Here is a 24,263-nt window from a genome sequence, read left to right on the forward strand (position 1 = left end):
ACGATCCTGCTGTGGCGTATGGAGTTACTACTCCCAGTGGAGCTGTGCCGCGAGATTCGTTCTTCTACATGAAACGAGTTGGATCGAATCCATACAATTTGGAGGTGACAAACCATTCGCGAATTAATCCTAAAGACTACTTTACAGTTAGCAGACTTGGCGTTACCCATTTTGCGCCTGACGGAGTCGAATTCCTCCCTTTGCAACGGTTTGAGCGTGAAAACTACATTTACTCGCTCCTGATCAAGGTAGGGTGACCGTCACAACCTGAAATTGCCTGTCTTGTAACGTATACACTGCTCACTCCGTTTGGTGCTGTTCTTAAGTTGTCATTTTTCAAGAAATATCGCATTTGGAAGAGGTTTACAATCTGGAAACGAGCTGTGAACACGAGAAAGCGCATAGACGCATTCGTGTCGCTCAACAACAACCTTTTTATCCTACTGCCCCACCTACATGACGCGCTTCTCCAGGTACGGCATGCGTGTCTTAATCTTCAGGAAGCCCGATTATTCGATTTTGAACAACCAGGAGAGGCTTCTACTTGGCCACTGGACGCAAAAAATGAGCAACAACAGCTACCGCAAAAGACATACACACTGGCTGAGTTTTCGTTACACCTAAAAGCTCAAAAGATTCGGGTGGAGCGACTCGTGGACCACTTTATTTCAGATTCTGAAATGACTGCAAAGCATGCGTGCGAGAACTATCTCTATTCATTTCTTCAGAGTACTGGCTTCAACGAAGCGAAGCCGACTGAGAGCTCGGTAGACAATCGAAGGCGATCATCGGCTGCGGGATCTAGGAGGAAGGAAAGTAGAGTCAGTCGGAGCGAAAACAATTCGGCTGAGCAGAAACCAATGACCTACACCGAGCGTGCCACCATGAGGACTCAGTGCCGCCGTGTTACAAAATTTCTTCGCGTCGTCGAGTTTTTGGTATCGGACGCACTGCTGCGAATGGCGATCTTGTCCACTGTTTTCTTGAAAAAATCTCTGGTAACTTTTATCCGTGATATGAGTGACGATGGCAACTTATCTGGCGGTGAAAGTCCTCGTGACGACGATATGCGGAGTAAGGTAACCGTATCAAGCCTGTCTGGATTCAGGGCCCAGCAGCCCCTAATTCGCGTCGATGTAGCTTTGAAGAGTGATACTACCGACCAATTATTTCCGTCAAACCGTCCCAGAGCTTCGAGAATGAGCACAGTGTCTGGAACAGCTCCTAATAGTGTTGGTGGCAAAAGCTGCACACCTACGATTATCAGGGGGCATGAAGTAGCGTCCGAGACCGGAGAGGCTATGGATATGCTCGAATTCACTCCCACCACAGAAACACTTCGGTTGCAACTAGAAACCCTTGTGTTCAATGGTTTATCAGCTGTCACTAACCGCGAGAGGCTCTTACGAAACTCGATGTTCAAGGTCTACGTCGAGGCAAGTTTAGACGAAGGAGCTCAAGGTGATGATGGAGATGATGACAGTGGGGAATTGTCGAGCGGAAACATGGACCTGGACATACTGATTATGGAGGATGTTACATTCGTCGAAACTCTGCAAAGCATAAATTCGATTGTTCTCGACGCCTACGAACTCGCAGAGGATAACTGTGGAGAGCTCTCAATTTTTCTGGAACGGCATCAAGAAAACACTAGATTTTGCAAGGACTTATCCGACCCATCACGCTATCTAGACACTGACGTGCATGATTTCCGAGAACTCTTGGACAAATATATACAGGAGGCGCTGGAGGTCGATGCTGTTGCTGAAAGTGCATCGTGCGGCCTATTGCTGTTGGATAGGACAGGGTTGAATTCGTTGCTAAAGCCTTCTCCACGCAAGTGTTTGGATGGTCTTTTTAAACTCATCCCAGTGGTATTTCGTTTGTTGAACGACAAACTAATCAACGAGTTGACAAACACGAACGATCGTATCAGCACAATCCCGACAACAGTGGAGGAATTTTCAGAGTCACTGGCATTTTTGCGTCAGCTTCAGGCTGACCACGATGAATTAGAGGAGAAGTATCGATGTGTTCGAAGTTTATATCATCTGCTTGAAGAGTACAGAGTAAAGGTGACAGACACCGATCAGATGAACGCATTTGTTCTCACGCAAAAGAAATCTCAGTTAAAAGCTTCGGTAGAGCTTTTTGAAAGCTGCTGTGAACAGTATGCTGCAAAGTTTGGTATCGAACTTGAGGCTCGACTACCCAGTCTTGTCTCCAAGTTAACAAATGTCTCCAGTGCTCTGTCTAGTGCTTCCCTTTTTGACTTGACATCTGATATCAACGACACCATTATCTACCTTACGCGTGTTGAATCGGACATCATCCAGCTTGAAACTGACGTGAAGCTGCATTTCCAGTACGAAAAGACTTTATGCCTACCACAAAGTACTGCCTTCGAAGAGTTGGACGATCTAAAAGCCGACTTGGCACTCAAAAGTGACATGTGGAAGATGTTTCGAGAGTGGCGTGGCGATGTATCCTTATGGGAGAAGCAACGATTCCCCGAGGAGATAGATTTCACGACGATCGTAGACAAAGTCGAACACTTTTACGTTCAAATTACAAGGTGGGAACAACGATTGTCGGAGGGTATGGGACCGTTATGCGCGCACTTAAGGTCTTGCGTGGAGGAATATCGAGTCACTATGCCAATTTTAACTGATTTGCGGTCTCCAAGCTTTGAAGAACGCCACTATTCCCAGCTCCGCGACTTACTTGGATTTGGGATCCGGCACCTGGGAAGTAATCGCGCGTCGGCGAACACACCGGTGTTGACACTAGGAGAGTTGGTTCAAATGCATCTCTCACCGTTTGGGTCGCAAATCAACCGCATTGCCACAGAAGCAGCACAAGAGCGTCTTTTGAAAGACATGCTTTCAAAAATCATCACCCTATGGGAGCGTCTTGAGTTTGACGTTAAACCCCACAAGGAATCGAAGGAGTATTATGTCCTCGCATCACTAGAGGCTATATACACGACACTAGAGGAGTCCTTGGTGAGCATGGCCACGGTGCTCAGCTCCAAGTTTCTGGCTCCTATTAAGGATTTGGCACTTATGTGGCAGAAACGGCTGCTATTATTCCAAGAAACACTTGATGCTTGGATCGAATGTCAAAGGCAGTGGATACACCTCGAAACAATATTTTCAGCACCCGATATTCAAAAGCAACTCCCTAACGAAGGCTCTGTGTTCCTGGGAATCAACCAGTTCTGGAAGGACTTAATGCGAAGAACACGGGATCAGCGCAGCTGTTTGAAAGTCACCGGAGCGGTACTGATCGGTATTAATACTGGTACTAGTGTGGGAAATGGGGGTACCGGAGTTGGGCAAGCACTTCTAGAGAGTCTTATAAAACACAACTCCTCGCTGGAGCGGATCGAAAAATCCTTAGAAGACTACCTGGAAATGAAGCGGCGAGCATTTCCGCGCTTCTATTTCATCTCAAATGACGAGTTATTGGAAATGCTAGCACACGCGAAGGAACCGCATGTAGTGCAACGTCACTTGCCAAAATGTTTTGATGCGTTGGTGAAGCTGGATATAAGTGATGATCACAGCTCTGGGACCGCCTCACCAGCAATGAACTCACAGGATATTGTTGCTATGATCAGCCCCGAAGGAGAGCGTGTTGCGTTTGGACGAGCGTTGAAAGCTCGCGGAAACGTTGAAGACTGGCTGAATGCCGTGCTTGTCAACATGAAAACCTCACTTCATCGACACGTGAAAATATGCCTGGGCGACTACCAGCATTCGTCCCGGGAAATGTGGTTATTCCGACACCCGGCACAAGCAGTTGCTGTTGTCTCCTACATTATTTGGGCAAAAGAGTGCGAATTCTGCTTCCGTTCTCGATCACAGGACCCTGTTCGGGATCTATCCCTCTGGCATCAAACTATTTGCGCGCAGTTGAGCAACTTGACTCGTTTGGTGCGAACACCCCTTACACCTGTCCAGCGCCGAGTTATAGTATCCTTAGTGACGACAGATGTCCACTTCCGCGATATTGTCGAGTCTTTGGTGGCAAAGAGGGTGACAGATGAGAATGATTTTTTGTGGGAACAGCAACTTCGCTATCAATGGTATGCCGAGTATGACGAGTGCGAGATTCAGCAGGCTAACTGCCGAATCAAGTACGGATATGAGTACATGGGAGCATGTAGTCGTCTTGTCATCACTCCTTTAACAGATCGTTGTTGGATGACAATTACTGGGGCGCTTGAGCTTCGGTATGGTGCAGCGCCCTCTGGCCCTGCTGGAACGGGTAAGACCGAGACGTCGAAGGACCTTGCGAAAGCGCTAGGTATTTTGTGTATAGTGATCAATTGCAGCAGTCAGATGAGTTGTAAAATGATGGGAAGTATTTTCAACGGGGTTATTCAAGCCGGAACATGGGTTTGCTTGGACGAATTCAATCGTATCGACATTGAAGTACTGTCCGTGGTGGGCCAACAGATGTCTGTACTGAGGAATGCGAGGTTGATGAATTCAACTGACGTCCTGCTAGACGGTCAATGCGTTCAATTGCGTGAGCACCACGTTATCATTACTATGAATCCAGGATATGTCGGGCGTACCGAATTACCAGACAATTTGAAAGTCTCTTTCCGACCTGTTGCAATGATGGTGCCAGATTATGCTCTGATCGCTGAAATCTTACTCTTTGCCGAAGGGTTCCAATTGGCGAAACCTCTATCACGCAAAGTCACGAAATTATACAAGCTTTGTAGTGAACAATTATCCCAACAGGCGCATTACGATTTCGGTATGAGAGCAGTTAGAACAGTTCTAACAATGGCAGGTTCGCTTAAACGCTCTGCGGCCACACCAATGGCTAGTGCACCCGGAACAACCGCAACAAACGGGGTGGTTCCTGATCCCGCAAACTCCAGTGACGAAAACGTCGTTTTAATTAAGGCCATGGTTGGTGCGAACACACCAAAACTTACCGACGAGGATAATCGATTATTCCAAGGCATTATGAAAGATCTCTTTCCAGACACTCTTACGTCTTTGGGTGCTAGCGAAAGTGATGATCTTCTTCACGGAGTAGGTGTATTTACTCTGTCTGCTGCTTCCGGCGTTGTGAATTGGATGACCGTATTAGAGAATGAAATTTATGAGCAGCTACGACGTGAGGGCCTACAGAGTCCTCAGTTGTGGATGAAGAAAGTTTTGCAATTGTTTGCAACGTTAGATGTGCGGGTCGGTGTTGTTCAAATTGGTTCCACAGGTAGCGGTAAAACTACAGCGCTGAAAATATTGAGAGCTGCTGTCACCGCTCTACGTGATCGAGTCGCACACCCAGATACACGTTTCCAGCGAGTGGTTTCGTTCACTTTGAACCCGAAGGCTCTTTCAATGATTGAATTATACGGTTTCTTCCATCCTGTTACGCACGAGTGGACTGATGGGTTAGCATCAAAGCTACTACGAACATGTATTATGGAGAAAAACGAGGAGATGTTAGCTCGCCACTACGCAAACCAGGCTGTTGGGGTCAATAGTGATTCTTCGACATGGAATTTACCCTTTTACTGGATCACTTTTGATGGTCCAATCGATGTGCACTGGATTGAGAGTATGAATACTGTTCTGGATGATAACATGACGCTGTGTTTAGCAAATGGCGAGCGCATCAAACTTCTACCAAAGATTCAGCTACTGTTTGAAGTGGCTGATACTAGCGCGGCATCACCCGCTACAATTAGCCGCCTGGGTATGGTATATTACCATTCTAATTGTCTTGGATGGCAGGCTTTTGTAGATACGTGGGCAACAAAACTGACGGCTCCTGGGATATCTCCTCCATCGTCTCCTGCACCACCGGCTCATGCGTCAGCTCCAAAGAAGGCTGCAGCATTAATACCATTAAGCTCCAAGACCAAGGCGCGTATTGTAAAGCACTTTGACATATTTGTGGATGCAGGTTTATTGTTTCTCCGTTCATCAGCTTCATCGAATACGACACCACGGGTTCCAATTGCAACCTGTGATTTGGCCTTCGTCGCTTCGATTTGCCATATTTTTCAGGCACTGTTGGCTCAGCGAGCCCCTCCAGAACTTTTTGCGACTACTCCACCCACTTTAAGAGTCGGTAATTCGGGCCCCGAAGATGCACAAGCATCAGATGTACCATTGTCGTTGGAAGAACAACGAAACAGGTGTATTGACTTAATGTTTATCTTCAGCTTCGCATGGGCTATTGGCGGTAATCTGCACCTTGATCGATTCAAGGGAGAATTCCAGAGTTTTCTCTACAAGTTGATTTCCTCAAACGAGCAACACTTGAGCCCCGACATACTGTCAGTGGATGGAAAAATTCCGACTCCCGCTGGATTATCCCAAGCCAGCGGTGATATCCATGATTTCTTCATTAATTTTCAGTACCTGAGCTTCTCGCCGTGGGCTAGTGTTTTGCTTGAGCAGACACAGCAGCAACCAAGTCGAATAATAAGTGGCCGTCTTCTGATCCCAACCTTAGAAATTCTGAAGTACCGCTACTTGGTTGAATTAATGGCGATCGATGCAAGAAGACCTGTACTTCTGACGGGCGCTACAGGGTCGGGGAAATCTACTCTGGTTAATCACATCTTAGACGTGCATGCACGGATCGCCGCTGCTATCGATCCTTCCGATTTCGATGCGGAATCGTTATTGTCTGTGATCGCACACGGCAAAGTACTTCCGCTTGTTTTGAACCTATCTGCTCAGACCTCAAGTGATAGCGCCCAGCTAAGTATTGAAAGCAAGTTCGCAAAGAAGCGTCGAACTCTCCTCGGAGCACCCGTGAACAAACAGCTAGTTGTAGTCTACGTTGATGATGTCACTATGCCGAGCATCGAACAGCATGGGGCACAGCCCGTCATTGAGCTCTTGAGGCAGTATTTGGAGCTTGAGGGCTTCTATGATCGCGAAAAGTTTTTCTGGAAAGATGTCAAGGACTCTGTCTTAATTGCATCTGGTGGCCTACCAGGCGGGGGTCGTCAACCTCTCTGTCCACGCTTTGTTCGAAACTTTAGTGCAGTATTTTGCCTCCCAAGTTGCAACGAATCAGCGATGAAAGCGATATTCAATGCGATTCTTGCCGTACATATCGCGGCATGTGGTGGCAGCGGGGCATTCGCAAAAAATGTGAAAGATACTCTATTGCAGACAGCCGACGCTACCTGCGAGCTCTTCCAACGCGTTGTACAGGGGTTACTACCAACGCCTTCGAAATGTCACTACACATTTAACCTCCGTGATGTGACCAAGCTAATGCAAGGTATCGTGCTAGGTACGCGTGGATTCACCAACAAACCCGGTGGTACACAGCAGATAAGCTCTCTTACAGCAAACACGGTGGTGAGTTTATGGGCACATGAGGGTATTCGTGTCTTTCGGGATCGGCTTATGGACGACTCAGACCGATCTTGGTTTTCTGAGCATTTAGTGGAAATTGCTAACCGTAACTTTGGTATGTCCTGGACGATAAACAATGTTTTTGTTACGGAAAGTTCGATGGACTTCGACCACCAGCTGCAGCCCAATGGCAGCAGTGGAAGCCCAGCAAGACCGGATAAAACACGCCTGCTGTTTTCCCCCAGACGAGTTGACAAGGTGAATGAATCCTCCACGACTAGCATGAATACTTCTATCATTAGATACGATCAAGTCGGTGATCTTGAGCGCTACAAAGCATTTCTAAATGGACAGATTGCGGCGTACAACACCAGCCCGCTCTTGAAAGCGGCATACCGTCCCCCTCTCGATCTGGTTCTCTTTGAAGATGCCATGGTCCACACTGCTGCAATCGCTCGGATCCTAGTACAGCCGCGAGGTCACGCAATGCTTCTTGGAATGGGTGGATGTGGTAAACGGTCTCTTGCCCGACTTGCTGCCTTTATGACTGGATATCGCTGCTTTGAAATTGAAATGAAAAAAGATTACAACATTGAGGATTTTAGAGAAGATTTGAAGTGCATGATGAAGCTAGCTGCCTTAGGGGAGACGAGCGATGGCTATTCCAGAAGCTCTCGAAGTAAATCCAGCCGTAGTACCCGCACATTGATTACTGGCGGGGGATCGAATCCCGGCAGCGCTATCCCTGCAGTTTTCTTGATCAACGATTCGCAATTGGTATCTGATGTCTTTTTGGAAGACATCAATACTATACTAAATGGCGGTGACATCCCTAAACTGTTTGCCTCCGACGAACTTGAAAAAATCATTAACGATGTGAGGACGTTGCTCGAACGCATCGCAAGTGAGTTAAAAGCTTCTCAGGCAACTCAGGGTTACTCCGACGTGACGTCAGAAATGGGCGATTTTACTCGAAAAGATTGCGAGGACTACTTCCATTCAATGGTTCACAACTCGCTTCATTTTGTTATTTGCATGAATCCTCTTGGGGAGGTCTTTCGCGCGCGCGTTCGACAATTTCCAGCGCTTATCAACTGCACCACGATTGACTACTTCAACGAATGGCCCAAAAGTGCCCTAGAATATGTTGCCGAGTTTTATCTAACCCAGGAAGTCCCAGCAGATCATTTTCAAGGAACCCCTGTCTTAAACAGGGGCTCGAGTACGCCAGACCTTTCAAGCTCTCCGGTTGTCAGGTCAGCTCTGACCACGCTTTGCGTAGAAGCTCATCAATCGATTAGTGCCGTACTTCCAACATTTTTTGCTGACTGCCGGAGGCGGGTCTATCTCACGTCACAGCACTATCTTGATTTGATCTCGCTGTTCAGGCGCATTTATCAAGAGCAAAAAGCCCGATGGGAAACTAAACTACAGCGGTTGATGGCTGGTGTAATCAAACTCGAAGAAACCAACTCTCTCGTTACTACACTGCAAGATGAGCTGGTCACGCTCCAGCCAGTTCTCGTGAGCAAGACAAAGGAGGCAGAGGAGTTGCTAGCTCAAGTAGCCATCGACCAAGTAGAAGCGGAGCAGGTTGCAAAGCGAGTAGGGGCGGACGAGGCCGTTGTGAAAGAGCAACAGCAAGAAGTAGCTGCATGCCAAGCGGATGCACAGCGTGATCTTGACCAGGCACTACCAGCACTCAATGCAGCAGTAGCAGCTCTCGATTCGTTAGATAAGAAAGATATTGCAGAAGTCAAGGGATTTGTTAAACCTCCACAGGCTGTGCAGGTTGTGATGGAGTCTGTGTGCATCATGCTTGGCGAAAAGGCTGACTGGGACAACAGCAAACGTATTCTATCTCGAGGAACCTTCATGTCAGAGCTCAAAGAGTACGACAAGGACAATATACCTGTCGCAATACTGAAGAAGATTCGCAAGTATATCGAGAACCCGGAATTTGCCGTCGAAGAAGTTAAGAAGGTATCACATGCTGCAATGTCCTTGTGCATGTGGGTGCATGCCATTGACACGTATGCTCGCGTCTTTCGAGAAGTAGCCCCTAAACGTCAGAGGCTGGCAGAGATGAATCTGGTGCTCGAAAGCGCTAATGCCAAACTCGCGACAAAGCAGCAAGAACTATCAAAGGTACTGGAGAAAGTTCGTAAACTCAAGGAAAAGTGTAACGCAACGTTAGCAGAAAAACAGCGGCTACTAGAAGAATCTGAGGTGACCCAACAACGATTGCAGAACGCAGAGAAGTTGACCGTAGGTCTTCATGACGAACGTATACGCTGGAAGGGTAGTATCAAACTACTGAAACAAGAAGGAAGCGCGATATTAGGCGACTCATTTCTTACCGCAGCCTGTATGTCGTACCTCGGACCATTCGACGGCCTATATAGAGGCAGGCTGCTGCAGCGGTGGGCGGAGAGCGCGATAACTTCTATCGGTGCGTCGGGATCTTTTGTGCTCGCGAACGCGTATGGAGATATCCGAGAGCTACGTGAGTGGCAATTACTCGGGCTTCCTAGTGACAGCTTTTCGACAGACAACGCAATTTGCGTTTTGAAGAGTAAGCAACGCTGGGCGTTGATGATCGATCCACAGCAGCAAGCGATTCAGTGGATCAAACGGCTCGAGGCGCTTTATCACTTGGAAATTGTGAAGAGCGACGATAGTTGCTTAATGCAGATGGTCGAAGAGTGTTTGGTGGGTGGGAAGCCACTGCTGATAGAAGACGTGACGGAGATATTGGATCCATCATTAGAGCCTGTTCTTGCCGTGAAACCATCTCAACGCTCTTGTGATAACAAAAAACCGCTCAACAGGGTGCAGGTAAAACTGGAAGACCGGCTAGTAGAAACAGATATGGAGCGCTTTCGCCTGTACCTCACTACCAAATTGGCGAATCCACACTTCATGCCTGACGTGTTCATCAGAGTAAATGTGGTAAACTTTACGGTGACGCGAGATGGATTAGAAGAGCAGTTGCTAAGTGACGTCGTTCTCCGAGAACGCATGGAGGTGGAGGAGCGCAAACACACCCTGCTCGCAAGTATTGCGCGCGACCAACAGCAGCTTCAGGATATTGAAATCAAGATTTTGAATCTCTTGTCGGACGCGAAAGGGAACATCTTAGATGACATCGAGCTTATCCAAGCTCTTGAGACGTCCAAAAAGACGTCCAATGTCGTGGCACAACGTCTGACGGAGTCGGAGGTCACAAAGCTGGAAGTGTTGGAGATCCGCAACCAGTATCACTCGGTAGCAGTTCGTGGGGCCATACTATTCTTCGTGACCGCCGACTTGGCTGAGGTGGACCCCATGTATCAGTACTCATTGGAGTATTTTACTCGACTATTCAATTTGAGCTTGGACGAGGCGCCTGCAAAAAGGAACTTGTCGGAGCGGTTGGACAGCCTCAAGCGCTACATGACACTGGCTGTTTACCGGAATATCTGTCGTGGCTTGTTCAAAGCTCATAAAAAGCTGTTCGCCTTCGTTATAAGCTTGAGAATTCTGATCAACGCATGCGACCTGGATCCACTTCATATTCGCTTACTTGATCAATCGGTTGTCAAGCCTGAAATGACTTCGGCTCCACAGGCGGAGCAGATAAATTTCAGGCGTATCACGAACGCCACCATCGACAAACCGGGAGACGCAAACGATATGAGAGGAGAGACAAACACGATGGATGCTACATTTGCTGCTCTTGCTAAAAGTATACCCATTTTTACGAAGCTATTGGAAGCGTATTATCACGATAACGATGCGTGGTGCAACTGGATCGCCAGCGAAAACCCGTTCACATCACGCCTACCCGGTGATTGGGATACAGTGTTACCGCGGTTTCTGCGACTTGTTGTTGTTCGATGGTTGCGTGAGGATGCCTTTACGATGGCTGTACGCTGCTTCGTTGATGAAACCCTTGGTACCGAATTTCTTGCCGAAGTCAACAGTGATGTGTCAATGAATGACGTGTACCGCGACGTGGATAAATCGACTCCCTGTTTGTTTATCTTGTCTTCGGGTGCTGATCCGATTTCAGCGCTTAAGCGGTATGCTCGTGAAAAGGGTCTAGGAGAAGAACGGTACCATGTAATCTCTCTCGGACAAGGCCAGGGACCCATCGTAGAATTAAAACTGGAGGAGTGCAAGCAGCAAGGCTTTTGGCTTGTTCTTCAAAATGTACATTTGGCGAAGTCTTGGCTTCCAAAACTTCAATCGCATCTTGCCACGTTAAAGCAAGAAGTGCGTAGTGGTGGTGTTCACGAAGATTTCCGCCTTTTCTTGGCCTCGTTTCCAGTGACATACTTTCCCATTTCGATCCTCCAAAACAGTGTAAAGGTGATGACGGAGTCTCCTATGGGGGTAAAAGCAAACTTACAACGCTCCATGCTGCTAATTACGCAACTAAATGCTGACCTGGACAAGCGCAGCGCCTTTGTGAAGACTACCGCGAATACGTCAATGAAGCTACGCCTAGCATTCGGGCTTAGTTTTTTTCACGCAGTCGTACGCGAGCGCTCCAAGTTCGGTACGCTAGGCTGGAATCTGAAATATGACTTCAGCGACGCTGATTTTGTGAGCGTAGTAACACTTCAACGAAGACTTCTCGATGCTGTAAGTACAGCTCTCGAGAACAGAGATCAAGTTCTCATCCGGGAAAGCACTGATGAAGACAATATTAAAGACGCCAGGGAATCAAACGTGGTTACAGATGTAAACGCGGTCCAGCAAGTTCCATGGGATGCATTGCTCTTTCTGGCAGGGGAAATATATTATGGTGGTCGTGTCACCGATGAGTTTGACCGCCGGTGTCTTATGGCAGTACTGAGGCGCTTCTGCTCCGTGGCGTGCTTTACTGCGAGGACTCAAAATGTCGGCCTAAGCGAGTCCGTATATGGACTAGCCAAAGTTTATACGAAGGCGAAAAGCTCGTCAACTCTACAAAATAATGTGTTCTCGACACTCGATGACAGTTTTATCGCACCTGAATTTCAAACTGAAGATGAAATGGTGCGTTTCGTTGATGCCCTGCCAGAAATGGATGGCCCTCATGTGTTTGGAATGCACCCGAATGCTCATATTTCCTACCAAAGACAAGTAGGACAAGAATTTGTGAAGCTGGTACTGCAATTGCAGCCACCACAAACGAGTGTGGGCGACCCTTCCATTGGTGATGCGGCTGCTAAGGAGTCAACGAACGGGGCTTCGGACAACTTTTCCGCTGCTGGAAGTGATCACGTTGAACGTATCGCCCTGGATATATGCCAGGACATTCACGAGCAGCTCCCAAGCCCGGCTACACTAGAAAACGCTGAAGCTTTCCTGTCGAAGCGTGAGTTAGAAAACTCTCAAGATCCACTCATTGTTGTATTGCAGCAGGAACTGATATCCTGCCACAAGCTTGTGAAGCGTATCAGTCATAGTTTGGGAGACGTACGACACGCTATTCAAGGCGTTGTCATCATGTCCGTTGATATAGAGCAAACGCTTCACAGCCTCGCGCTGCACCAGGTACCCGATGACTGGATTGTTCACGATGCGCATTCGATCCCGTCGGCCCAGTCGCTGTCGCGGTGGGTAACAAGTCTGCTCACTCGGTGTGAGTTTTTGCACCGTTGGGCTGAGCGCGGTCGACCGCCACAGAATTCATTCCCACTATCGGTATTCTCATTCCCACAAGGGCTCTTCACCGCAATTTTGCAACGCCACGCCAGGAAACACGCCATCCCCATCCATTTTCTGGATTTTCAGTTCCGCGTGTTGAGTGAGCTGGAATTTTTGACACTTACAACCATCGTTGAGACTACTGAAGGGCAGCACGGTGTCGATAGTGGGGCGGAAGCTGCTGAAGAGGGTGTTTACCTCACTGGTTTGGTTCTTGAAGGCGCGCACTGGAACAGTGAGCTTCGTTGTCTTTGCAGGCCACAGCATGGCGTCATGCAGCAGACCATGCCGGCTATACACGTACTATCTTACCGCAAGTCTTTTGGATTGACTGCAACTGCGTCAGCCGGTCCAGGAAGGCCAACTGCACCGAATACCGGTCTTGAACTCAACAGTTCGACTGGTGGTGTGTCTAAAGCAGGTGTGAATGTGAATCCAACTGGTCGAGTTAAGACGTCTTCAAGGCGTTTGGAGTCGACAGAAAATACTGTTGACGGTTTCAGTGAATCTCGATCATCCGACATGCTGATTGCTGAAAGCTCGAATGTACTCAACACTTATTCGTGTCCGGTGTACCGCACTGCACTGAGAAAAGGGACGCTGTCAACTACAGGCACATCAACGAATTTGGTGCTGGCGATGGATCTCCCTTGCCAAGGGGAATCCGACTATTTTGTAGTAAACGGCACCGCACTTGTATGTAGTGCTATTATTGAGTAGTTTGACTATGTGGACATAGCAGAATTTGCAACTATTTCCGAAGGAAATGCGAAATATGAAGCTGCGAGCTGGTTATCAGTTCCCCTGTCCGAATTCGTCGCGTTGAGAATGTGCTGCAGTAGGGTAGGTCTACAGTGGCAAGACTACCCGAAATCAGCGTCACGGGGATGCGAGCGGCGTCATTCTTCTTCTCGGTCAGCGGACGCTTGTTGGACGGGGAGTCGGTTGTTGCGATACCAGCCATTGTGAAGTGTCGGGATCAGGTGTCGCGGTGCGTCTTGTGAACGGGCCTTTGCCTGGAATCCAAATAATACTGGTGAGGTTGCAAAATATCTGCCGCTATTTCTCGCTTGATGGCGCTAATGAACGCAATCGTCGATGTGAACAAGCATGCTGTCTCTAATTTTGCTGTTCGTATCCGCGTTCACTGCGCGTCTAGATAGACATGGGCATTGGCCAACGGTGGTTTTGAATTTGACCATTTAAGCGTTTCAACGCACGATGCGACGCATCCGAGCACGTTCGAGCATGTTCCAGCACTTAGGTGATGCCAGAATGGGGCAAGTATTACCGGCCAAGCATCTCGTTTGACCGCACAGTGAACCGGCAACGGTTCAGAAAGCACGGTAAAGCCAAGAATGCAGGATCAAAAACAAGCAGCGCACTATTTACAAGTGCTCCCATGGACTGTTACGACATCCTGGAGCGATTAGGAAGCTGTTGAGCTACCTTTTCCGCTCACTTCAACATTCATCGCGCGCCTCAAACACGTTCGGCACTACCATCGCCCTATGCTACCACTAGTCGTGATTTCTACAGCGGTCTTGGTGTTTGCTGAAGCCCATGCACAACAGACATTTGCGATCACAGCTCGGTTCAGGGGTGCATCGTGCGACAGTCCGCCATATTACGCCAAAGTTGAAGAAATTTTCAGCTGTTCTGCAGACGAGTGTACAAGTTTGACGGAAGCGGCCAAAACTTCAGTCGTTTGCTCTTCCGAAGTGGACTACCGCGCAGATATCGCCAATCTATTTGGCGATACACCGTACATTGTAAGCGAGGTCTTTTGCGGCCAGAATTGCTCCGAGTTTCGCTCCTCTGAAGTATTTCAAGCCTCAGAAAAATGCGAACAACACGGCGATTCAGGGAACTACGTGCGTGTACATCTTGGCACCAACGACTCAGCATCGGTAGAACTCTTTTACAATGACTTGTGTACGGAAGAAAGTTTGTACAGCAGTGAAAACATTACTCTTGAGAGTCATCACTGTGACTTAGACGCGCAATCGTGGGATGCAAACCTGAGCAAGACTCGATCTCTCGCCATAGTTTCGAACACCACCGATGGCACGAATGAGAGCGACACAAACATCAGTACTATCACTAGTGGCGGCGCAAGGTCATCATCGACCTTCGGAACTAATGACGGGACAAGCCCCACCTTGGCAGTCGATGATACAGCTACGTCGACGACCAACGTGGACATCGCAACCGACTCTGCTTCGTTGAGCACGGACGGCACTTCAACCGTAAGCGATAGCTCGACTACCGCTTCCAGCCGATCAGGAAGCAGCACTACAGCCACCTCCAGCTCAATTGCTGATGGAAGCTCTGAAGGCTCTACGACTCTCATCAGTGACACTACTGCCAGTGTGGCTACTGACACTTCATTGGATTCGCCTACTACTTCAAGCAGCAGCGATGGAATGGGCTCAAGCTCTAAAGGTTCGACGTCATCTACTGGAAAATATTCCAAGCGTACTCGCAGTTCGCGCATTACTATCACGGCTACTGCTCCAGTCTTGGATACCTCAGCCCCTGACTCGAGTGCAACTGATCCAGCTGCAAACACTGTCATCGCTGATGCTAGCGCAAGTGGTAGTCGGACTCCCTCACCTGTAACCACAGCAAAGACTAGCGTCGGCACCGGAGCAGTCGTGGGCATCGCAATGGGAAGTTTAGCCGTCGTGATCCTGATCATCGGAAGTATCGTCCACAGACGGCGATCTGAAAAGGACGATATCCCGAGTCCTCTACCCAGCAATGTATGCCGACGCCCAAGCGGGCCCTACTGGGGACAAACGTCGCCCATTAACCGGCCGCTTCGAAGTCAGCAACGCTACAGCGATCAACGTTACAGCGAGCCAAGATACACCGACAGCCTCTCTTCGCGACACGCAAGCTTCCAGCGAGCGTCAAGTGGACAGTCGGGGCTGTGGAACGACGACATCATCACCGCCAAGCGTATTCCCAAAGACAAAGTCCACGTCGACCAGCTCCTGAGTCGCGGGGCGTTTGGCGAGGTCTACATGGGTCTATACAACCAGAAGCTCGTCGCTATCAAGATGCTACTCCCGCAAACGCGTGGAGATATTCAACAGGTGAACGAGTTCCTGGCCGAAGCAAAGCTGACCGCAACGATGGAGCATCCGCACATTGTTTCTTTCATCGGCGTAGCATGGGACTCTCTATCCGACGTGTGCGTTGTACTGGAGTACATGGATGGAGGCGACCTTCGCTCACTACTGAGCAACTACGAAGCGACTCGGCATCCAGTGGGTTTTGACCGAGAGAAGGTCACGATTGCCTTGCACGTGTGCCATGCTCTGGCGTATATGCACTCCTTAACCCGGCCAGTAATCCACCGAGACCTGAAGTCACGCAATGTCCTGCTGAACCAGGCGATGGAAGCAAAGATAACGGACTTTGGCATCTCCCGAGTGCGGCTCGACCGCACAATGACAGCGGGTGTTGGGACCTCATTGTGGATGGCTCCCGAGGTCATGATGGGGAAGAAGTATGACGATAAGGCCGACATCTTCTCCTTTGGTGTGGTCTTATCGGAGCTTGACATGCACACATTACCGTACGCGAGGGCGATGGCCACTGCATCAGCGAACAATCAAATGGCGTGCGCCATCATGCTACAGAGAGTGGCGATGGGGTCTCTACGGGTTGAGTTTTCCCAAGTTGGCCCTCGCTCGATGGCGGAGTTGGGCGGCGCGTGTGTTTCGGTCATTCCAAGTGAACGCCCGACGGCAGCGGAGACATTGTACAAACTACAGACCATTCTGAATCGAGAGCTGCTGTAGCGGTCGTAGTCACAGCAGGTAGGATCACTTTTTCAGATACTTTTCAACATTTTACTTCTTTTGCCGCATATACACCAGACGTGCGGGCAGGAATATGCGTGGACCATCTACGAAATTATGCACCGACTGACAGTATATCTAGCGGCAACATTCGCGATGGCTCAAGCTGCTTCGCACGGCACCATTAATTAAGTTTACTACCGAGTACTCCAACTCCGCCTTCGACAACTCGCCAACTTTTGTCGTGATCGAAGAGGCTACTTGTTGTGTCAGAAGTGAGTGCTCGAATTCGCATATGATACGGGCTCATCATTCAGCAGTGCGCAGGCGTTCACGGTGGACGCTGGGTGCGTACTGAATCAAGCGACGGGGATGTTTATTCGAAGCAGAGTGGCAAGCGATGGCTCGATCTCCGTGCAGCACTTTCTCGCGCAAGTCAAGAAGTCAGGTCTCTCTGGTTCGTCCTCACGGCGTTAAGTTCCTATCAAGTTGATATTGCAGGTAAGAGTGTAAGCAGAATCAGCCTAATTGCGACAGCAGCGGTAAAGTCAGGCATCTCCCCTATTGCCATCGTAGGCATTGTGGCGGGGAGCGTTGCTATTGTAGCTGTGGTCGTCGATATTGCTGTTCTTGGTCGACTTGGCAGAGATAGCAGCCAGCTCAGCACTAGCCTCGACGAAATGAGCAACCTGTACCATGGACTGACTTCGCCTGTCAATCCCTATGCGAGAGGCAATACTCGTAGATAATTGAACTGGCTGCCGTGCGTTTTGGTCCGTCTCGGGCTGTGCGGGGTAAGTTTCACTTAACGTTAGTTGAAAAACCAATCCAGCATGTATTTTCGATGAATTTCTCCGCCTGTCTTAACTACTCAAGTGCTCTACCAGGTAGAGCATTTGGTAGAATCTACCTTGACTGCATCATGGACATACGGAATTGATAGCGCCCATATACAGTTTCGAGATACCACTGCTGGTGCCCGAGTACGATCCCTCCTGCACACTTCTGCGCTCTTTCGAAGTGATGCAGCTATGCGGTGAGCTGCTGTTCTTACGTGTTGTCTTATCCGGTAGAGGAATCGTGCTAACGTTACCCGACACATGGTCGTCCACTTGGCACCACAATAAATACTGAGTACATACACCTTTAAAACCTGAGTGTGCACGAACCATTTCAAATTTGGCCCCAGTTTCCCTCGCCGTCGTCATATCTACACAAGTATGCTGCGAGTTTCGGTGTATCTCGCGGTGGCCGTCGCGCTCGCTGAGTCGACTGCGGAAGCGACGCTGAAACTCACCGCAAACTACCACATGCCCACGTGCGGCGGCGTACCAACTATTGTACGAATCAACGGGGCTGCCGATTGCGTTGCGAACAAGTGTTCAAACTCGGCTACAGGTTTTAAGACGTCGACAGTCTGCTCGGCATCTGAGACGTATCTCTCCGACGTGAACAATCTGTTCGGCAGCGCTCCATTCATTCTCCGCGAATCGTACAACGACGCAAGTTGCACAACATTCCACACAGCGGAAGCGCTGAGGGTGGACGGGGAGTGCGTGCAGCATGACGCTACAGGGCTGTTCGTCCGTGGACTGTTGGAAACGGACGGGTCGGCGACAATGCAGTATTTCCTGGACGCTTCCTGCTCTCCTGAACGTTTGCACCATTCCGAGCATGCATCGAAACAAACAGCGCAAGAGCATTCGTGCGACGCGAACGCGCTGAAATGGTATCTACAGACCGGCGTCGGTCGAGCGCTCGAGGCTGAGATTGTACAGGATGGAGTCAATGCAACCGCAGGTAGCACGGCTGAGAGCTCTACCGCCCCTGCAACAGTAGTCGAGGCAGCATCAACCGTCCCTACCTCAACGCCAACGCCCACACCCACTACCACGCCGACTGCAACACCTACCGCTGCGCCGGTGCCAATAGCCAACAATTCGTTGCCAACAGGGGGAAATAGCGCGGCAACGACTGCTTCAGCTTCAAAAGAAGGCTCTGTTGCCAATAAAGACGCAGTTGCAAGCTCCAATGATAGCAAGGTAGCTTCGAGCTCGGCAGACAGCAATCCTGGGTCGATCGCAGACTCCAGTACTGGTTCTAGTAGTGCGGCTGTAAACCACACCCCAACACCGACGAAGAGGAATGCGACGGTCAAGCACTCTACAAAGGCTTCGAGCACTAGCTTGTCCGCTGGTTCTGGAAGTTCAGCAAATCTTACGACCTCCGCGCCCGAGGTGGAAGTACCTGTAGTCGCGAACGCTTCGAGTACCACAGGGTCTACTTTGACGGACAGAAGTTCCAGCGGCAGCGATGCGGCGCCGACGTCGACGGCGAACTCCAGCTTCAGCACCTTGACATTGGTGTGGATTGCGGCAGGGGTAATTGCTGTAGCTGTGGTGGGCATTGCGATTATTCTTCGTCGCGTGCGGTCTCAAACCGTTGCTCAGACCCCCGTACCAGGTGCCGGGTTCCTGGATCCATACCGGGGGCAGACTTCTCCCTTTGACCCACGACGACACACCCAACAGCAGCAGCAGGGGGGTGACAACATACTCTAGAATGACCGAAAGAAGGTCAGAAATGCTTCAGCGTTTTCGGACTACCGGTGGAGTTTGTCGATATTTGTTTTATGTGTGGTTGCTAGCAAGTTGAAAATTGAGTTTGATCATTGTAAGAGTTTGTGTTTCATGGTTCATCAAGGCCGCCAGCCTATTCGTATCTACAGCGCGTATTTAACCAGGCTAAAGTAACAGAGGATTGAGTTCGGTGTAGTGTTTTACCGCTGCTCCTATTCCTCCTCCTAGTCGCTCTACTGAAGGCGAGACACTTCGTCGATAGTCTATCGACGATTGTGGATTCAATACTCGCACCGACGTCTGGAAATCGTCGCCAACGATGTATGTTCCGCCTTGGTCTTTTCGTCGTATGGATTGACCATTGCTGTTGGAGTCGGCTCATATGTGTGTGGAGGCAGATTGTGCGGGCAGGAGCAAGTGTGTGCAGTACGCTATACATTGTGATTGTGGCCAGAGAGCTCACCTCTGGTCATAGTACAGGAGCGAGAGTTTCTGTTCTGTTCTCACGTGTGGTCTTATCCCGGAAGAGCACTTTGCTTTGGGGGCATCACGGACATTGCGGACACTACAACAACAATTGGTTGCTTACCACAGACGTCACTCTCAGACTTTGAGTCCGAACGAACACCTCAACGACACCTCAACTTGTGTCGTTATGCGGTGTGCTTGGGTCGGCCTAGCTGTTGCCTTCCCACTAGCGGAAGCTGCTAGGCTGAACAGCGTCAAACTCACTGCTCAATACTCCAGCACATTCTGCGACGGTCCATCAACCTTTGTAGAGGTTAAAGATGCAACTACTTGCAGCGTCAGCAAGTGCTCGAAATCGGCTACGGGGACGACAGCATCGACAGTTTGCCACTCTGGGGGAGATCTCTACTCCGCCGTGAACGACCTGTTCGGCGCCACTCCATTCATCCTCCGAGAGTCGTACGACGATGCGAATTGCTCAACTTTTCGCGGTGCGATCGCGATCAGGTTGGACGCTGATTGTGTACATGATGAAGCAACGGGGGAGTTCGTTCGAAATCAAATCAGCTCCAACGGATCCATTTCAGTGCAGTATTTCGCGGACTCTTCCTGCTCGCGTTTGCATTTGCGCCACATAGACTACGTACCAAAAGCGACTGCGGAAGACCATTCATGCGATTCCAACGCGCTCAAGTGGTACGTGGCAAGACACGACCACCGCTCTCTCTCTCAGATGGAGGTAGCTATTCGTCTGATCTTCGAGGAAGGTGAACATAGTGCAAACACCGACACGAGCTCCGACGTAACACCCGATGATACAAGTTCTGCCGTAGCGGATGAGGGGGCCGGCTCAGGCTCCGACACAACTACAGAGACAAGCAGCAAAAGTTTGGATACGGCTCCCGGAACAGATATGCCGAAATCGAGTGACAAGGGCTCGAACAATGCAGAGCCCTCGCCAGCACCGACTCCTACCCAGAACAGTGCGAGCCCCACAACGGTACCCACTCCGACGACAACCAGTCCCGCTACAACTACACCTCCTGACACTACAAGTGCCCCAGCTCCGACCCAAGCAACTCACGTCCCTGCTGTCACTCCTAAACCGAAGACAGTCTCTGGTTCTGCGAGTGCTTCCAACGCATCTAGTACTTCTGTTGCATCTACAGCTCCCACAAGCACGACAGATACTACGACGGCTGCCAAAAAAACCGCAGCCACAGATACAAGTGCAAGCGGCAGCAGCATTGCAGCGCCAGTGTCGACTGGGAATTCCAACGCCAGCACTTTTACTCTGCTGGGGTTCGCTGCGGGTATCATCGCGATCGCCATCATTATCTTAGCTCTCGTTGTTCGTCGAGTGCGGACTGAAGACAAGAGTGATCATACCCCCGCTCCAGCTACAGCGCGCCGAGAGGTTCGCGATCCTTATGGCATGCAAACTTCCCCCTTCCAATCCCAACGTCTCACTCAACGCATATACACTAAGCTTACCCAAAAACCATACCTTCAGCAAGACCCCAGTGACGAGCTAGAGCAACAATCAATTCAAAGCGGAGCAATTCAGCACTGGTCAAGCCAACAACAACTTAGCGTTCAGCAATTGTCGAATAATGCTCGTGGCTCGATAAGTGCCCACAGTTCTCCAAGTAACCCGACCGAGATGTGGAACGATGAGGTCATCCTCGCTAGTCGGATTTCAAAAGACAAGCTCGAAGTTCAGGAGCGGCTGGGGTGTGGAGCATTTGGCGAGGTCTACTCGGGGATGTACGATCGAAGACGTGTTGCCGTGAAGATGCTACCTCCCCTGATGCGCCCCGACGTCAAACAAGTAAACGAGTTCCTGGCTGAGGCTAAGCGAGCTGCCACAATAACGCACCCGCACATCGTTTCGCTCATTGGTGTGGCCTGGAATGCTCTATCGGACGCGTGTGTGGTGATGGAGTACATGGATGGAGGCGACCTTCGCTCACTACTCAGCGACTACGAAGCAACCCGCCACCCTGTTGGTTTTGATAACGAGAAGGCCACTATCGCGATGCATGTATGCCAAGCGTTGGCATATATGCACTCGCTAGCCACGCCAATCATCCATCGTGACCTCAAGTCTCGCAATATTCTCTTGAACCAAGCCATGGAAGCGAAGTTGACGGATTTCGGTATCTCGAGAGAGAAACTCGACCAAGCGATGACAGCTGGCGTTGGAACTTCGCTGTGGATTGCTCCCGAGTTCTTAATGGGAAACAATTACGACGATAAGGCAGACATATTCTCATTCGGAGTGGTGCTGTCCGAGCTAGACACGCATCAGCTACCCTACGCGGCGGCTACCAACCCAGGAAGCGGCCAAACGGCGTACGCTGTGATGCTGCAAAAAGTAGTCATGGGGACGTTGCAAGTCGAGTTTTCGCAGCAAGGCTCTCAGACCATGGCGGAGCTGGGGCGTGCATGTACATCTGTAGATCCGAACAAACGTCCGAAGGCAGCAGAGATCTTGTACATTCTACAAGACGTTTTGAGTGAGGAGCTGCTGGAATGCTCGTTGTGACGTGGCTCGTATTAATTTTTTGTCTTATACCTGTACAGTTCCATTTCTTTGGTTTTGTATATGAGTGCCGAGTCGAAAAAATACGCTGTTGATCGGTGGCTTCATGCAGTTTGCTGTTCGAAAAGACATGCAGATTAATGCATACGTTGCCAGTACGAACGCAAAAATGCACGCGTTGGAGTCTCTGCGGACGGTTTCCTTATGTGTTATTCCCTGGCAGCCGGAGAAGCCCTGTACTCTATGGAACCCTGGGATGCATGCTTATGGTACCTAGTGACCACGATGGAGTCGCAACCTGCGAGCCGTTTTAACTTTCGACACAACTGCGTTACTTCGTTTGCGAGTTTCTTAAAGAGATGAACTGGTTGAAGAGATTTTATGCATTTGTGATCGTACTCGCAAGGCTCGGTCAAATTTGCGCGACGGACACAAGCTGTACGGTCACGGCATATTTCTCAGACGCTACGTGTGGCACAACTCCGCTGAATGTCGTTGTTGTCGATCCGGTCGAGACTCGCTCGGGAAACGGGTGTATGAATGTGTCGGGGATCTTGAGCTCAACTGCTTGCCCGCCAGACTTTCGAATTCAACTCGACATTCTGTTCAACGGCACTGCGTACGTGGTCAAGGAAACGTACTACGATGAGAACTGCTTGGACTTGGTTTTCGCAGACGCGTTCCCCACTTCATCGAGCTGTCATCTAACTGTTCTGAGCGTACCCAATTACGTGATCGCACAACTCCACTCTGACGGGTCTGTGTCGATCGAGAGCTTTGAAGACTCTGCTTGCACGAACTCATTATGACAAGATAGCATCGACAACAGGACCCTGGCGAGCCATGCCTGTGACGATTCTCTTTTGAGATGGTACTATTACGACGGATCCTCGGCAACGGCGCCCACCATCAGCACTCCGACACCAACGCAGGCGTCAAGCACAGACTCCAGCTCAACCGCCAGTCTCAACATAGGTACCGTCATTGGCATCTGTGGAGCTTGTGTCGTCGTTCTCGTGCTCATCGTAGTATTCATTTACCGGCGTCATCGCTCAACCCGGGATACAAAAGTCATCAACGCGGTACCAGATCAATCCACTAGCCCAGTATTTCATCGGCAGCGTTCACTCATGAGCCAGCAGCACGTGCAGCAACCACACCATTCACAGAATTCGGTCCCCAGTGCTGCTGCCTCGAACCACCAAACACCCGTAGGCAAGAACGGGTTGTGGGATGACGGCGTGATCACTGCCAAGCAGATCCCGCGAGACAATGTTCACGTGCAGCAGCTTCTCAGCCGCGGGGCGTTTGGAGAAGTGTACGCCGGAGTCTTCAGCCACGAGCGCGTGATCGTGAAGATGCTGCTCCCACAAACGCCCGGCGACATGCGCCACGTGAACGAGTTCCTGTCCGAGGCGAAGATGACCGCGACCATGGAACACAGACGCATCGTGCGCTTCGTCGGCGTCGCGTGGGACTCGCTGTCGGACTTGTGCGTGGTGCTCGAGTTCATGGACGGCGGCGACCTGCGCTCGCTGCTGGATCGGTACATCGAGTCGGGTCACCCGGTCGGCTTCGACCACGAAAAGATCACTGTCGCGCTGCACATCTGCCATGCGCTCGTGTACCTGCACTCACTTGAGCCGGTGATCATCCACCGCGACCTCAAGTCGCGCAACGTCCTGCTGAGCAGCGACCTTGCGGCCAAGCTAACGGACTTCGGCATCTCTCGCGAGCGGCTGGACCGCACCAAGACGGCGGGCGTCGGGTCGTCGCGCCGGATGGCGCCGGAGGTCAGGCTCGGGAAGTGCTACGACGACAAGGCCGA

The 24,263-nt window shown here is 50.2% G+C and overlaps 1 protein-coding gene across 1 annotated transcript in view; it reads left to right on the top strand.

The window, feature by feature from the left end:
- IUM83_18178 (Dynein heavy chain) overlaps window positions 1–24,263 on the top strand; it is a gene marked incomplete at both ends in the record, with an annotated part of 31,201 nt that overhangs the window by 928 nt on the left and 6,010 nt on the right. The window contains one exon of the mRNA XM_067943161.1: window positions 8,741–10,670. Coding sequence (XP_067783704.1) covers window positions 8,741–10,670 — 1,930 coding nt within the window. The remainder of the gene's footprint in view (window positions 1–8,740; window positions 10,671–24,263) is intronic.

This window comes from Phytophthora cinnamomi (assembly GCF_018691715.1).
Source record: "Phytophthora cinnamomi strain GKB4 chromosome Unknown Contig96, whole genome shotgun sequence".
Classification (NCBI taxonomy): domain Eukaryota; phylum Oomycota; class Peronosporomycetes; order Peronosporales; family Peronosporaceae; genus Phytophthora; species Phytophthora cinnamomi.